Consider the following 17,939-nt stretch of genomic DNA (forward strand, 5'->3'; position numbering starts at 1 on the left):
CGTAGCGCCTGATACTGCGGTGTAAATACACAAAAACTATGTCATGTCTTTCAAAATAATCAAACTAACTTCTATCCTGTATTTGCTGTTGTACCAATTACTCTAATTGGTAAAGTGTATGCATGTATTTCTATGGAAAATGTATATGTAAAATAGTATAAATATGATAAATAAACTTAAGTTGAAGGCGCAAAGACAAAATATATTCAATTTTAAAATAATATAAAACTGAGGAAAATATAAAAGCTTAACATTTGAGTTGACAAAACTGGTGAATTTTGGCTTTTTTTTTTTTTTTTTTTTGCTTCATTAATAACTTAAAATGATTTTTTGTCAGTCAGCTAATTTGCTAACAAACTCTGTCAGCAAAGCCACACACACAAGATTTAAGACACAGCACTCCATTCTGCAAATACTGTCAATAAGTTTATTAAGTGGTATGAATATTCTGTTTTAAAATAAATGCGAAATTGCAGATAGACCTGTACAGTTATACGTTCACAGTTTAACATGTTCCCTTTGAATAGCCAACGTTTAGATTAAAAAGAGATAGAGTTCATTATAGACACAACATTATAGAAATGTATAATATCCATTATTATGAGAGTATCAAAATCATGCTTAATAAAAACCTTTAATTGCCCTTTCAGTCTAATAATCAATTATAAAATATATATATATGTATATATATTACAACTTATATTTGCAGAGATATAAAAACATGTACAAGCAAAAAATTGCAAAGAGTATCGAGGAGCAAATGCAGATCAGTTGAGCCGCTACATTCGGTATGTATGTGTATTTGTGTGTGCACATGTGATTTGCCTGTTAGAAAGGGTCAAACCTTCCTCTGGCATTACATGATTAGAAAATGACCCAAGACTCCTGTTGGATGTTTCTGATCAAACTACTGACCAGCAGATCTATGAATAGAAAAAACCTGTTTAAAAATGTTTGGCTTTGGGAATGTTTTATATATAAATATACATATACAGATGGACGACAAATTAAAGGAAAAAACAACATAAAGTGTCTTAATGAGGTGTAGGGACTCATGAGCTGCCAATGCACCTTGGCCTTGCACCTTAGAGCTCTAATGGAGGGATGGAGCACCACTGGAGCATGTTTCTCCACTCATTTATTCAGGTTTTTCCTTTTATTTGTCACAATGTATATATATATATATATATATATATATATAAATATGTTTGTATATAAAGTGCACATTAGAGATGTACAAAGACGCTATACACAAAACTATTTTGTTCTCCAGAAGCTGTAAAAAGATCATGCTCTAAAGTGGTGATGGCATTCAGAAAACTGATGGTGTTATAGAAAATTATTTTCTACCTTACAGCCTTTGATTAGGATCACATGGGTGTACTGCAATATTGAGCAATGCCAAATTAAATGGCATTTTCTTTCGAAACAGACGTCCCGTAAGACACACTAGAATAAAACGCATCTCCTCCTGAAAAACAAAAATTAATGAGCAAATTTCCCTGCTTTGCACTTTGTATTTTTCCCATATAAAAATGTCATATAATAAAAAAAAGGCTACCACGGTGTCACATGACAAACCAAACAATAGTTCATAGATACATAAACATCGGTAAGACTCAAAACATTTCATTGCTTCTACCCTTAAACCAACCGAGTGGTGTCTTTTCCTCACACTAACACAATAATGCCCCTGTGCAGCAACGTTCACATTTCTGAATGAAAACATAAAAAACACTTTACTCTGACAATGAATGAGACCCACAGTGCCCGTTTTTTGTCAACCCAAATACCAAAAGCACAAAAGACTGAGCTGCTTTTATTAAGTGCATGTGTACTGCTGTGTGTGCTGTTAAATATGTGCATGTATGTATGTACAAGAGAAAGCAAGCATAAGCTACCTGTTTTTCTGTTTTTGTTTACTTTTTTTACACTTCATAGCATAAGCTGGTAGAGGCAGATGAGGTGTGTGGTGTTTTTCTATGTGGTTGATCCATGATGGAGGAGTTAGCATTAGCATTATGTTCCAGGTAGCTGTGCTGATGAAAGAAAGCTGAGTTATGTATGACACAACATGCACAGTAGGTGTGATATGATACATTCTGGAAAGTTTCACATTATATTGGCCTAGCTAGCAAGTGGTGTGTTTGTGTGTGTGTGTGTGTCTAAGTCCACAATCTTTACTTGAAAGCATGCAAGGAAACTAGAGTTGATGTTGCAAAAAGAAGCTTGATGAGCATGCTGTGCGGCTTTAACAGAGCGGGTGTGGATGCAGTTTGGTTCTGTGGCCACAAGAGGGCGGCTGTTCTCAGGCCGGCTGAGATGCTGCAGCCTCCTTTTTTTTTAAAGAAAAACAAAAGTGTCAGGACCTTCCACAGCTGATCAGAGGTCTGGTACAACACCCAAGCTCCTGTTATAAAGTCAAAATGAACTGATGGATAAATCTGACGGATGACACCAGCTCATTATTCAGGCTAATGAGGTGAAAGGGTCTACAACTTGCACCCTGAGGAATATTTCCCCCACTCCCCCTGTCCCATGTCAAAGGCCAGCTCTTCAAAAGAAAAAAAAGTGGTACAGTCCGACGTTGAAACACCGAGCACCGAGTAGTTTCTTTCAAGTTGCTCCGTTGCTGTTTCACACCAGGAGGTGGCGTTTCTTGTGCAAAGCCAGGTGGTCGGAGCGGGAGAAGCTGCGTTCACAGTCGGGACACTGGAACGGTTTGATCCCCGTGTGCTTGCGGAAGTGTCTCGTCAGCTCGTCTGAACGGGCGAACTTCCACGTGCAGCCCTCCCACATGCACTTGTAGGGTTTCTCACCTGCAAAAAAATAAGAGCATGATCATTAACAAAGGGTTTGTAAAAACTGATTTAAAAATAAAAACGTACTGTGCGTGAGTCAGACTTCTCACCGGTGTGTGTCCTGCGGTGCGCTTTGAGGTGGGAACTCTTGGTGTACACTTTGTTGCAGCCGGTGAAGTCGCAGCGGTGGATCCGTCTCTTTTTCAGCGAGTCTGGAGAGTCAGCGGGGAGAGGATGCTTTGTGCCCGAGTGAACTATTACCGATGGGTTGTTGCCCCTAAGACAGACACAGAGAGGAGAGGAGGAGGGGAAAAAAAAAAAACAAAAAAAAAAAACAACGTTAACTTTTTGTTAACTGCTTCATCTGCCTTTGTCTGATTTGACCAGGAGATGGCGCTGTTGTCCTGTAACAGCTGCCTCCTTCATGATGTTGAAATCTTAAATGCGAGTTTAATTTGGCTGCAGCTTCTCCCCCAGTGCAATAACAACTTCTTACCAGTCAGGAAGTTGAAAAAACACCTCCCGCCTTTTCCAGTCTACCACGCCTTTGCTTTGTCCTTTCACCTCTTGCCTTTTTTTTTTTTTTTGTCATTTAAACAATTCACTCAGTGGAATTTGATGTAACTCTATCTGAGCTCTGCAGATTAAAACTGGTGAAAATCTGAAAAATAACCTGTAAAAACTGTGAAACAGTAGATACAACTTTGCAACACTCTGTCCAGTCACACGCACCCAAACTTCAACGAGCCCAAAGCAGATTAGGTCTCTAACACTTGTGTGTGTGTGTGTGTGCTTTGTGTAATAAATAAAGCTATTCTGTGCAAAAGTATAACACAAAAGTCACCAAACTGTTACAGAGTGGGACACAAAAGAATGGGAATGAGATGAGAAGAGAGGACAAAAAGCAACATTTTCAAGTGTTTTACAGTCAGGAAAAAGAAAACAAGACGGAGTTGTCTTTCCACACTTAAAGAGTCGTCATTAAAGAGTGTGTGTGTACAAGTGTGTGTTGATGTGCGTGTGGGTGTGTGTGTGTGTAAGTGGCAGTTGAGAGCAGGTGTCGAGTGTTGAAATATGAATCCCTCACAGATCAGTTCTGTGAAAAGGAATGTGCAGAAAATCCCCTGCGATACAACACACACACACACACACACACACACACATAGACACACGCACATAGAACAACCCATTATTATACACTCTGAGCAAACTTGACCTATTTACCATATACATACAGTATATAGACATTGTTCATGTGTGTCTGTGTTCAGAGGAGGAGATGATGACAGATAAAGACACACCCTCTCTTTTCTCTTAAGGGTCCAATTATTTCACAGTTGGCATAGTGACAACTGCAGCCTGTGATGGCAACCACCCTAATAACTACAATGAAAGACTTGTATGAGTGTGTGTGTGTGTGTGTGTGTGTGGTTACAATATAATAACTTTCATTCACACACACACAAGCAAGAATTAACTGGCAGCATTCCCTGACTTATTACATCTATAAATGACCTGCTTTTATTTCTTTGAGGAGAAGCCGTTACTTTGCAAAAGATGAAACGCCTGGGGTACAAAACAGACGATGGAGGAGGAGGAGAAGGAGAGGACGTGGAGGGAGAGGAGGAACAGGAAGGGAGGTCGAGAAGGAATGGGAGATGCCGGACAATGAGCGCTAAAAAATACAGGAAGCGTCCAAGCGAGGGAAGGAGGAGAAGGAGAGGAGAGATGAGAAAAGGAATGGAGGAGGTGACGGGAATGAGAGGACTGATATGAGCTCGGGGTGAAGGGCGATAAGGAGACACGGTGAGGAGCTGCGACGAGAGGTGCAGACATGACTGGAAATAAGAGAATAAAAGACGCCACAGAGGAATGAAGGAATCTGACACGCCTATGTCATACGGTACAGTCAGCGTATAAAATCGCATTTGTGTGGCGTTCACAGTGGTTTGTTGTGTTACTGGTCCTGTGTTATCTCTGTAAATTAGAAACTCATCTCTGAGTGCTCTCTAAAGTTGACTTAAGGTCGCCCACATTCCCACTGCACAAGAAAAAAGGAGGCAACAGAGCGTGGAGAGACCGCCTCATAACTGCAACCTTTGGATATTTGCCCAAAGAGCTTTTCAACACAGTGAAAACATCAGTTAAAAGTTGTCTAAGAACATCAAACCTCTTTGAAAGTGTGTTTGGGCATTTTTTCCATTTATTAGATAGGAAATGGATTTTACATGCACATATATTTTTATACATGTGCTTCCCTGTTTCCTGGGTGACCAATAACACTGCTGGTGAGTTATAGTGGCACTTTTGTGGAGACAAACAAATTACTGATCACTAATTGTGTAAAATTGTTATTTGCATGAAAGTAATTTATCTACAAAATAATTCAGGTGCTTCCAAAAAAACAAACCAAAAAAAGTCCCATTGCACACTCAGGACTGAAACAACTGCGTTTTAAATCATATGTTTTGATAATTTCTTTTTTTTCTCTTTATTCAGTATCCTTCATTCTAAGACAAAATTAAAATGTCATACATTTGAGAAGCGTGTCTTACCCCATGTAAACTGAATACATTTTTTTAATCACTGTGGCAGAAACTATGGATATGTTTCTCAATAGTTACTGCTGCGTGAAAAGTTCAATTTTGCCCAAACAAGCTTTGTGCACAAAAGTGACAGTTGGCAATGGCAGTAAACTGACTGAGAGCAGGATATGTCATGGGATAGGATAGGATCTGTCATGTCTTGGATTGAACTAATGTGTTGGATTGACGCGCATCACCTGATTTTTTTTTTTTTTTTTTTGTGGTTTTGCTGTCAGAATAAATCTTGTTAAGTACTCTTTATTGATTGTTGTTTCTTCAAGAATAAACTTGATTTAATTTTACAAGTACTTCATGTCCCTACCTCACCCCTGGCCCTGCCCACCCTAAAGTTTGAGAGCCATTGTACAATGATAACACAAAACGGACTGTTTTGGTATCAGGACCTAAATCCTGGTATCAAAACATTTCAAACGATACCCAGCCCTAGTCTTGGGACTGTACCTGCCTTAAAAAAACAAAACAAAAAAAGAACACAATCACAACAGAAACAGATAGGGATTCAGTGGAAAACAAGTCTCTGACCACCACTTCCATATAAAGTTAAAAGGGAAGCGCTGCAGCAGACACTGAAACTTGAGAAACTTTTGGTGCTTCTTTCAAAATCTGCATGAGTGTGTGTTGGGGTGTCGCTCACTCGTACTCATGCTGTATCCTGATGACCGATGATTTCATCTCATGGCTGCTGTGGAGGTCATGAGCGAGCTCGGGGCAAGGCTCTGTTTTGATTGGCTTGTGCAGGTCGTGGGCGTCGCCTCGCAGCTCCAGGGGCTTCGTAGAGTGAACTGGGTGGATGGTAAAACAATAAACAGATGTGAACTGGTCAGTATGGTCAGGATATATTCACATTAACATTCTGTATTTATTGCATCTATTACTTTTCTCCTTTTGAACACCTTTTGCCCAAAACCTTGCTTTATGACATTAGCATTTAGCATTTAGCTCAAAGCGCTGCTGTACAGCCTCACAGAGCTGTTAGCACGGCTGTAGGCTCTTAGTCACGCATTTAATTTGATTGAAAAAAAAAAGTCTTTTAGTGGACGAGAACTGTGAGCAAACACTATGATAAAATGTATCTGATGTATGCAGTTTGTCCTCTCTGACTTCATATGACGACTATATGACAGATTGGAGAGTCAGAGATGGTGACCTCTGTGACCTCTGGCTGACCACAGAAAACAGAACAAAAAAAAAAACATGGCTTCCCTAAGAAACAAGCATCTGCCGAAACTAGCACTTCCTCATTTTCGGTAAAACAATGTATGTATGTTTAAAGGAGAGAGTTTGACATCTGGCACTAGCAAAATATACAGTGTGTCATGTCAATAAAGCTTAAATCAATCAACTGGATCTAATTTAAATAGAAGTAAAAATTAAACTGAGTAAAACAATCAGTGAGGTCTCACCTGTCTTGTGCTCCCTGCTCCGATGATGGTCGTCATCACAGGCGACAGGTGGGCTCACCATTATCGGCTGGTGCAGGTGGAGAGGCGAGGAGTAGAGGACTGACAGAGGCACCATGACCGGAGACACCATGACCCCTGAGCCCGAGCTGATGAGTGGAGCCACCATGGCAGGATAAGGAAGCGAGGGGGTGGGCGGTGGGACGGTGTGGGAGGGCGAGGAGCGCAGCTGGGAGTGCGGTGGGGAACAGCGGGGGGAGGCGCGGCTCGCCATGCTGTAAGGCGAAGGCGGGGAGCTGCGCGAGGAGACCGGGGAGGAAGCGGAGGAGCAGGGAGGGGAGGAGGATGAGGAGCTGGAGGAGGAGCGCTTGCTGAGCGACAGGTCCACCGGCTCCAGCTGGGTGTGTGTGGGGTTGCTGGGGGTGTGGGACTGGGTGAACGCGTGCATGTGCCTGTGGTAGAGGGGTGAGGGATGGGGGAAGATCACTCCGTACGGCTCCGGGGTTTTCACTAACGAAGAGTAGAATGACTGTGAGCGAGAGAGAAATAGAGGATACAGAAGAAGGAAGCAGTGAAGGAGGACAAAAGAGCAGAGAGTTAAAAAATTTCCGCTCTGCATTCAATAACAGGGAAAACATGTTTCTGCCACACAAACAACTACAGCCAGCCAAAAAATTTTAAACCCATTTCTGGTTGGGAGCAGATAATCGTTGTGTCTCACAGTACAGTGCGCATGTGTGTGTGTGTGAGTTCATTAGCCTGCTGCCTAACAGTGTGTGTACCCATTGTATGCAAATATCCACTGTACAGCAGCCTGTTTGTCCAGGAAGCACCGGAATGTAGGAACCAGTGTGTCTAGACACGTAGCAGGAGTGTGTGTAGGTGTGTGAACAGGTGTGTGTATGTGTCTGTCTCAGTTAGAGATACTATATGGCATCAAAAAAAACAACAAAAAAAACACGTACAGGCATGATGGGAGCACTCGAAAACACACACAAGCACCCAGAGCTACATGTACACAAACACACACGTGCCTTACCGTCTCCATGTCTGTCTTCAGAGGGTAATCATACATCAGCATGGCTGCACAGGCCAGGCTCCTACAAAATAAAACACACACAAACAGACATTAATACACACAGTTAATACATAATAACACATTTACAGACTAAACTCACATAGCCAGTGGTGGACATACTCAGATCCTTTACTTATGTAAAGATACCAGTACAACAATATAGTAATACTCCATTATGAGGGTGTTTTTTTGAGCAGTCACAGGCCAATAAGTTTGCAGACCACTGGTTTAATCTTTATTAATGCGCTGTAATTTTAATCTTATATGTTTTTTAGATGCTGCAAAGCATTTCAAAATTATACTTAAGTACCGTACTTGAGTAAATGTACTTAGTTGCATTCCACCACTGTCCATAACCCTGTTTATTTGCCTTGTTTTCATCTAAAAATATCATCAGTAATGTATAAAAAAAAAGGTTATTTCCAAAGCACAAGAAAAAAAAAACAGCCAAACTGCTCAACAACTCATGCAGGCACACACCTTGGGAAGTGATTAAAAGTAAATCACCTAAAGTAGACAGAGAGGCTAGACTGTAGTTAAGTATAGGTGACGAGAAAGAGTCTCAAGTGTTTGAGCACCCTCCACTTCCAGTAAATCACATCAGACAATAGCCATAAAAATATTGTTTTCTGTCAGTTTACACGCCTCCTCCTCCCATTTCCACCAGCAGCTCTTCTCCTCTCTCTATCTGTCATGGTGACAAATCAATTACGCCCCTCTGACATTTTGTCAGACTGTGCAAAAACACAACACTTAACGGCGGGGGTGTCGCCTGAAAATGCCTGACACTTTGAAACAACGCTACGGGCAACTTTACAGCTGGTCGTTTTCCGAGACACACAGCCAGTTCCAGGTGTGATGTGGCTAGAAACTGCCCAGTGTCAAAGACTAGTCAGTGGCACCTCAAACACACACACACACACACACACACACACAAACAAACCACCTACGGAGGCCTGTCAAGTGTTTGGATGAAAAGCGTGTGAGGTTTCAAAGGCGGTTCCAGTTACCTTGGCTTTGAATAACCAGGTGCAGCTGCGATGACTCTGTGTTTGTGCCTAAATGAGTGTGTTTATGAGTGTGATTGTGTGCATGTGTGTGTGTGATCACTGGAGCATTAAGGCAACATGAACTGTCAAAGAATGTACCCTAAGGGAGCCTGTGTGGGAGACTGTGTGTGTGTGTGTGTGTGTGTGACCTGATTAAAGTCCACAGTCTGGAGACAAGTTAGCCTTTAATTATTAACAAATGGGCAAGAACACAGGCCGTCACACCCTAGCGCACACGCACACACACGCATGCACACACGCACACACACGCGCACTCCCCAATCCAGATGGGGAGCAGACCAATAGGAGAGCAGGATGCTTGCTTACTGGGTCAGGAAGGGTGTGAACATGACGACTACAGCCTCACCCTTCGCCCGGCTCCAAAGAAACAAAGAGACTGCAGGCAGGGCTGGACTGTGTGTGTGAGTGTGTGTGTGTGTGTGTGTGTGTGTGTGTGTGTGTGTATGTGCATATGTCTTTAAGGGTGTGTTTTTTTCTAATCCGGGTTTGTATTGTATTGTAGTTCAACTGGAGGTCAAGCAGTTGTTCTATTGTGGTTGTGATCCACACACAGAGGTGACAATAAGAGCAGGTATGAAGCACAAAGAGATAGATCACGAAACAAGAAAAGGACAAAAGAGGAAACTTCTTCTCAGCCTCTCAGCCTGTACAGGTATTTTCCCTACAGCAATAAGAAATTCAGAAAAATCAGTGGCCATCGTGGAAATCCCCAATCCCTGCCTCCATCCTTTGTTTTTATTTTAAAATTTCCCCTCAGCCTCCAAAACAGTAATACAGGGAGGTACTTATATTAAAAGAGTAGGACTTGTGCAAGAGACACATCTCTGACTCATAACTAATCATATGTGCAAGCCAGGAGACAAAGTGTCATTGATGGAAAACAATAGAGCACATGCCCACACAACGTAAATCAGCCTCACAGCTTTGTTACAAATTGATCTGTCAGTTGTTGATTAATCACAAAATGTCCAGAGTGAAAGGAAATTCTGTCAGAAGTCCAAACCCCAACTCTAAGCACTCTAAACACTTTTCCTATTTATCATTTGCAAGGAGATAAAGAAAAAATGGTTTATAACACATTATAATGTAGCTGGAAGTAGATGTAAGTTTGTTAATGTATGTATCAACAACTGCTTGCATGTGGACACCCATCAATGGAGGCTGGTGTATAAACAGATAATGAATAACGATATAGTAAAACACAGCTGTAATTACATAAAATACGTCTTAATAGAGGAAGCTATAATTGCTGATTTATATACATTAAAATGTCCTGATAGCTGCTTTTCAACTACATTATATTGTGTTATAGCCTTCACATCAGAGGCACTTAACACAGCAAACATTTGACATTTTCTCTTTTAGATTAATGAATCGCTTCCTCAAAGTGTCGATGATTAATTTCCTGTTAATTGACTAATGGCGTAATTGACTAATCATTTCACTACATCAACTTGTGCCACCTATCAACAAAGAAGTAGTTTTGACCTGTCAATATGAACAAGCCTGTGAGCGCCATCTACAGGCAAGGAAGGTAATAGTTGGCATATAGCTAGTTGGCAATACCTTTCTTTGCCCGTGGGCGGCAACATTAACGTTTCTTAAACCGCTGTTGTTTCTGTTGGTTTTGATAATACAGGTTGCATAGAGGTGTAAAACTGATCTGGAAATTACCAGATATTTCTCCTTTTTTGGAAAATCTGTAGCCTGATAAACAAAAACATTTAACTCACAATCCAGTTTTATGAGGTGATGTGCAGCTAAAACAACAACAACAAAAAGAATCCCATCAAAGACAAATATACATTTGTACATTCAATCATGAGCGAGTCAGAGCCTCCTCTAAACTCCTCTAAATACAATAAATGCAAATTCTCTCATCACTGCAGGGTTGGGCTCAGCTCAAGGGAGATTCACAGTTTCTTTGTTTACCTGTGCACACATGAGTACCTTTATGTGCAAATTAACTTGTACATGCAAATTAACTGTACACTCTGTTAACATGCTAAAGAAACTGTTGTAATTATCTTTTAGACAACCTCTCACAGATGATTGAAGAAACCCCTGAGGCACTCATTGTACAAGTATCCTTCAAAGAACAGTCATGGGAACATACCATTCCTCACAGAGTTCACCTGCCATGCAGTGTCTGCCCTCAACAGCGTGCTCACAAGAAGGAGGAGAAGTTGATTTATGCAGTCTGAGGCACAAAGACGCGCTGCTTAGTGGGTTAATCGTGCTTGTCATTGGTTTGAGTAAACACAGAGCAATTTGGGTGATGGTGACAGAGACTTGGGTCATAGCAAGCAGCATGTAGCAAATAATTAACGTTGTTTGTTGTTTGCGAGGGGGGTGTTTGCCAGGTGGTTGGGGTTTACCACACAGGGAAGTGAACAAAGGAGAGTTATCAGGCAACATGTGACAACAGGATGGTAAGTGTGGGGAGACCGTCCTTGTGAAAAAGTCAAACTTTCCCTCGGGGTGGATCATAAAAGAATAAATACAATGAGTCGCAGAAAATTTAGACAATTGCAGGAAATAAAAATTAATTCAGCTGCGCAGCATCTTCTTTAGCACAACTCCACAAACCGTAAGGTCTCAGGAGATGAATGACGGTCTGCAGCTGGAGATTTTTTTAATATCTTATGTGACTGTAAATTGAATATCACTGGGTTTTATAATGTTGGATGTTTTGAGGCGAACATCGCTAACGGGACAAACCGATCTTCTAGGGGACAACAAACTCTATGTGTGAGATAGAAAACAGACAGCTGTTGCACCTCTGCTCCGTCTGAGCATTTAAAGGTTTTACAGATGAAAACTCTGAGGGCTTTCACACTGTGAAGTGAAGGAACCAGTGTGCACTGCACCTATTTGGTAAATAAGTAGTAGCCCCACCTGGGTTGTTGAGGAGTATTTTCTCCTTGTGCACTACATGTGGGTGTGTGTGTGTTTGTGCATGTCAAGTGTGGTCTGCAAATATTGTCCTTCTGGGTCAGTAGAGCTACTGTGTACTCAACCCCAACCCACTCAGCAAACACTTCCTACACCCCTCTCTCTCTCTCTCTCTCTCTCTCTCTCTCTCTCTCTCTCTCTCTCTCTCTCTCTCTCTCTCCACCCTTGGACTCCAGATCTTCTTCTACACCTCTCCCCCGCTTGCTCCTCCACAATCACTCACGTCTTTACTACTGTATTTATCTGAACCACACAACCACCCCGCACTCTTTTTCTCTCCCTCTCTATGAATGATATAAAACAACATGACTGAAGGGGAAAATATTGTGGCTTGGAGTCCCTGGCTACCGACTCAACCACACACACACACACACACACACACACACACACATGTACTTATACACACACTTGAAGCCGCACACCAAGTTTCTGCTAGCTCAACAGAATACACACACTAAATCACTAAAGGACTAAATTATTACAGACACACACACATGCTTAAACGTACACAGACATAAACGGGGCTGTACGGACACGCACACACACACACACACTCTAATGGCAACAGGCTGGAGAAGATGAGATCACCAGAGAGACCAGAAACCTCCAGACAACAGCTTTGTCCAAGAACACGCCGCAACACACACACACATTCAGACACACACACTCAGAGCCCTCAGTTCCCTGCTCTTGACTTTTTTACTGTTCTTTCTCTATCACCTCTTTTACCTTGCCAGTCACCCCCCCCACACACACACACCCCCACCCATCCTGTCTTACACAACTGTCATTTTGATCACAAATTGCCCTCGAGCACTAGCACGCTTCATAGCTTACAGTAGTAGAACGTCACGTACCTTGTCTCACACACGCTCTCACCTATTTACACACCTTAGGGGAACAAGCTGGTTGGTCTCTGTTTAAATTAATCTTCACTTAAGATCCCAATTACATGACTCAGCAAGGTGGCAAGCTTATATTCCAGCGTTTAACTTTTCCTTTTTCTGAGCTCACTTCACCGCACTCCCTGTGTTGCCCCCCCCAACCCACTTGACTTTACTCCCACTTTCAAACTCTCACCCCCAAATGTACCTCCCTGCTCCCTTATTTCAACCCCCTTACCTCACTTCCTACTCCTGACTCGCCTCACATGCTCTGACTTTGACTCCTCTCACTTTAAGGCCCCTGCCGAAGCCCCCTATCCTCTTATTTTGGCTTCCTACTCCCTCATCTGAGCTACCCTAGCCCCACTCCCTCCCGTCCTTTTTACCCCCCACCCCCAAACACACGCACATATACAGACATATACAGGCACGTTAAACCCTCTCCACTCCTCTCAGGCAGGCTGTGGGGCTGCGGGCCTGCAGACCTCGGGGGGAAGCCAGAGGGGGCCGTCAGCAGGGGAGAGGAAACAGGATCCATCATCACACACACATCCACACGGGTACACACACATTTAAAGACGCACGGGGGGTTGACATAAGGCTCACACACTGACAAAGACACACGCACATGGACATGCACCCAGGCCGAACTTGTCAAAGAGAGCAGAGTTTTGAGGCTTTCCAGACGACTGAGGACAGAGGGAAGGAGAGAAGAGAGGCTGCCAGAGAGAAGGAGAGAGAGAAGCGGAAGCCCTCAGAGTTTAGTCTGACTGTTATTATTTCCACACTGCGTGATGGGTCGGGGGGTGTAAAGAAGAGAAGGAGGAGGGAAGAGGAGAGTGAAGCCAAATGGGGGGTGCTGCTGCAGGGGGCCTGCGGTTTCCTGTCTGACCCCCCCCCCCCCCCCCTCCTCCTTCCCTCCGCACACTGCACCTCCCTACCCAAAGAATGAGAGGACAGAGGGGGGGAGAATGGAAGGAGAGAAAGGGCAAAGAAAACAGCCGCTCTGACCAAACTATGTCAAAATGGAAGTGGAAAGAACAAGGCAGGAGACAGAAACGGGGAAGAAAACGAAGTGGGTTTCAACCAAAATATGACAAAACTTCAATGAACCTCAAACATAGGGAGGGTTGAGGGGGTAAGAAAGAGCTACACAGTCACAGTGGCTCAATCCAGTGGTTTAAGAGCGGTAACAGACACACTGCACAAGCGCGCAAGTCTGAGTGTGTGTGCGCTTTTACATGGCTGTGTGAGTGTGTGCGGGTGCTGGCACGCATGTGAAGTTGTGTAACGAGTTACAGCTTTTTAAGTTTATGGCTGTCTGTGGACCACGGTGTCCTTATTTCCTTAACTTCTAATGGAGAATCACCGACTCTTCAGCATCCCAGGGTTTAATGTTTAGCCCTAATGTTCCCTAGAACATGCCCTTTGAGCAGTGTGTGCGAGTGTGTGTGTGTGTGTGTTGTGTTGTGTGTATGATGTACACACTCTTGCGCATTTTGTTCCACCAGATAACATCAGCATGTTGATTCAGGAAAAGAGGTGTAGGGGTGGGTGGGGTATTTGGGGCGTGTGTGTGCATAAGTGTGTACTGCCCTAATGGTGAGACAAATAAATAAGAAATAAATACAGAAAAAAAGAGAGGTCAGCTCAACTTTCTCTTCTTTTCTTGAGTAAGAGGAGAGTATAAAGTAAGACAGAGAGGCAAAGACAGAGAGATCAACTTCATTCCACCCGTCCACCCCCCACATCCACATCCCTCTCTCCTCCCTTCTTTCTCCCTCTTTCTCTCTCACTCCAGGCTCTAAACAGGATAAGGGCTTCATATGCCAAGTGGAATGTGTGACGCAAGCCTCAGCCTTGAAACAAAGCACAGGAAACAGGGAGAGACAGAGAAACACACACAGAGAGACGAGGAGAGAGGGAGAGAGGGAGAGAGAGAGAGAGAGAGAGAGAGAGAGAGGTATATTGTAAAGGATGTAGTGAAATGAGAGTGCACGGACAGAGAGGCTCAGGTGTGACTGAGTGTTTGAATCTTTCTCCCTCACCCACACACACACACACACACGCACGCACACATACACACCTGTCAAATACACTCCTCTCTGTGTATTACACTGCACTCAGTTCTGATAACGCTGACCGTCGTCTCTCATTCTCACCCCGCTGATACTGCATCAGCAGTAGATGCCACCTTTACTGACAGCCCGTCAAAATCTGACCTACAGCCTCAACAACTGGTCAGCAATCAATCAATGAATCAATCAGTGAGTTAAATGACAAGAAATCTGCAACAATTCTCATAATCAATGAAACTTTTCTGCTGTTTAATCTAGCAAAAGTAACAAATACTCCTGGGTTCCAGCTTCTGAAGGAAAATGTATAGTATTATACATTTTTGTTTTTATTTCCTAACTTATATTTATATTTAAAACGATATATCTTCACGTTTTTAACAAAGTAAAATGGGTAAAAACGTCACATGGGCATTTTCACTGTTTAATGACATTTCATAGACTGAACTCTGAGTGATTAAATCAAGACCTAACCTTTCATATCAATTAGGCTAATAAATACTTACATCTACATCTTAAACCAGATTTCAAATCACATTAAACGGCCACAGGCTGTGAACACAAAAAAACAGAAGAGCCAACTCAGAGTCTTTTTTTCTCCCTCAATAACCCGTATTTGACCACATTTTTATTTCAACTAATTAACAATAAAATGTTATATAATAGGCTCTAAGGACTAAAAATAGCATTGTCTCTCTGCTGCTCTACTATCGGGTTACAACAGTTATGAGCCAGTGTTAAGACCATTCAATTCAAATTTTCTTCATTTTTATAACATGAAATGTATATTAAGTCCCGAACGCGCCGAACTCACAAAAATTAAAGCACCGCCATAAAGACAACTTTGAGTCAATGGGTAATTCATTAATCAGACACAAAATTACACACAAGCAGCTTGATCTCATTTAACTGAACGCGCAACTCTGAAGTTAGGGACTGTTTCTCTTTCCCATACTGAAGTCTGCCTTGATACAACATATATCTCCCAGCGCTTTACGCTTTTTAAAGACTAGGCAGCACTTAAAGGCTTTATACCACAGTACATCCGATAAGAAATAAGAACAGTACGCCGGGGTCACCGTATGAACCAGCTCGGACAAACTGTCAGGTCCAGATCACAGTCAGACTTACTTCTCAGATGGAGTATACGGTCTATTCCCGGGGAGGAGAGACGGTAGTTTCACAGCTGCCTTGCTGAGCGGCAAAGGCTCCCGATAAACTCAATTAGACAAGTCCGCTGAAAAAGTGACGCAGGCGACGATCAGGCCTCCGCCGTGTCACTGACATCAGGCTCAGAAAAAAAACAAGACGGTCCAGTGATCGATGGCTCCACAAAACTTCCCTAAGTTACGAAACTCTCTCTCTCTCTCTGACTCTCTCTCTCTCTCTGTGTGTGTGTCTCTCAGTTTTTGTCGTTTAGAAACTGCGGCTGTCACATGATCCGCTGTCTGTTCTCCACGGGGTCGGGCCGCTGGGCGGGACCGGGGCGGGGTGGTCCAGTGTGTGTGTGTGTGTGTGTGTGTGTGTGTGTGTGTGTGTGTGTGTGTGTTGCAATTTTCATTTCAAATTTGGCGGAGACAACAAGTGGCAACTTTTCAAGCCTACAGTCATTATCCTTAACAACAGCTGTGGCGTGTTACTAATGAAACATTATTGCCCAGACTTTTATGTGTTTAATAGTTGTCTGCCACTTTCTGATGAGGCACAATTTATTACTTGTCCGTAAGAATTTTGAGTCGCCAGGTTGTGGAAAATCCTCCTCCAGCATGATATTATACTACTATATACATCTACATCTACATCAAAATCCATTTATGATCAATTCTTGAGATTTGTGTTAATATTTATAGGTTTCTCACTTTCTAATAGAGCATTAATAAAGAATTTTACAATAATGCATTGAGACTGCAGCAGTACATATTTGTAAAGTTCAATACAAAATCTCAGTACATTATACTGAGAGGTGTTTGTCATTTTTCCCTTGGTAATTATGAGGGAGGCAGAATATTAGAAACACCTCTGAGTATGATGCAGTTCAGTTCACTAACTGAATTAACAACTCTTCCACAACAAGTATTGAGCACTGCAGACATAATAACAGTAGACTTTATGGAACATCTATCAATCATCTAATTACAGATGCAGTGGAATTAAAAAGTACATTTAGTTTTTGAAATGCAGTTAGTGCAATTGTGCGTTTTTTGTCAATTACTCATATTTGAAAACCTTGACCTGAATAGACTGACACAGGTGAAACAAACCTATAACAAATTAATAACCTAAATTTGGTTGTTGTCCACTGTCCACTTGATAATCAACTAAAGACTGACAGCTCTCTCTCTCTCTCTCTCTCTCTCTCTCCTCTCAGTGTTTGTGTGTGTGTGTGTGCAAAAGGAGGAAGAGGAGAGCCAGGGTGTGACAAGGAACAAGCTCTTCCCACAAGGAAATGAATTACTGTTACAAGGGGAAGCAGGCACAAGGGCAAAGGGTTAAACAGAGATTATATAATTTAATGTGCGACATTTTTCACTCATTGCAACAGAAAACACTTGTTTCTGATTGGCCGGCAGGTGTGCATTAAAAGCTTGTTTCAACATACCTCAATCACAGTTGACAGTTTAACTACAGATTTAAGTCAGTACCCATGGTATATTTAACCACAGGCACAGCAACATGCTATGCTTCACACTGCATTTCTAGTTAAAGATCCACTGAGCAATGTTTTTGGTATTAACACTAAAGGACTGCATGTAGTTTATACTGCTACTAGAGTTGCATAGCCAAGCAGTGCTGTATCAGTGCTGGAGATAGGTCTGGCTGCACACATTATCATTCTGCAATAGGGGAAAAAAATTGCTCTAGCTTGTTTGTGTTTCTTCAAACCAGTCACAATCATCTTGAGCAACATGAAGCCCAAGATGCAGCAATGGTGCTCCTGCAAAATAGTGTCTTGTTTTTACTGGAACATTTGCATGTGGGGAGGCAATCAGTCATTAAAATGGCTCCCTGCAAAGAAATCGCCACACAAAAAACCGCAAAAGACATATGTCAACTGTGTGATTGCACGATT

At 42.4% G+C, this 17,939-nt stretch overlaps 1 protein-coding gene across 2 annotated transcripts; it reads right to left on the bottom strand.

Annotated features, from left to right (window-relative positions):
- Positions 1–413: 413 nt before the first annotated feature.
- On the bottom strand, positions 414–16,290 carry klf3 (Kruppel-like factor 3 (basic)). Of its 2 annotated transcripts, none has more exons than XM_018695825.2 (6): positions 16,001–16,290; positions 7,847–7,907; positions 6,811–7,336; positions 6,048–6,189; positions 2,912–3,078; positions 414–2,819 (listed from the first exon to the last, which is right to left on the bottom strand). In XM_018695825.2, exons 2-6 carry the CDS (start codon positions 7,886–7,888, stop codon positions 2,638–2,640), a joined length of 1,059 nt encoding a protein of 352 aa, XP_018551341.1. In that variant the 5' UTR covers positions 7,889–7,907; positions 16,001–16,290; the 3' UTR covers positions 414–2,637. The 2 variants fall into 2 exon arrangements, with proteins under 2 accessions (XP_018551341.1, XP_050926613.1); XM_051070656.1 differs by having other exon boundaries at positions 6,042–6,189.
- Positions 16,291–17,939: the final 1,649 nt, after the last annotated feature.

The sequence above is a fragment of the Lates calcarifer genome, linkage group LG5, assembly GCF_001640805.2.
Source record: "Lates calcarifer isolate ASB-BC8 linkage group LG5, TLL_Latcal_v3, whole genome shotgun sequence".
Lineage (NCBI taxonomy): Eukaryota > Metazoa > Chordata > Actinopteri > Centropomidae > Lates > Lates calcarifer.

Excerpts from the sequence above, each read along its gene's own strand:
- klf3 (XM_051070656.1), bottom strand. The coding sequence starts at position 7,888 with ATGCTGATGTATGATTACCCTCTGAAGACAGACATGGAGACG. Across the intron at positions 6,190-6,810 it reads GAGCAGGGAGCACAAGACAG|TTCACTCTACGAAGCCCCTG; the intron begins GTGAGACCTCAC and ends CCATCCACCCAG. Across the intron at positions 2,820-2,911 it reads GCACCGCAGGACACACACCG|GTGAGAAACCCTACAAGTGC; the intron begins GTGAGAAGTCTG and ends ATTTTTTTGCAG.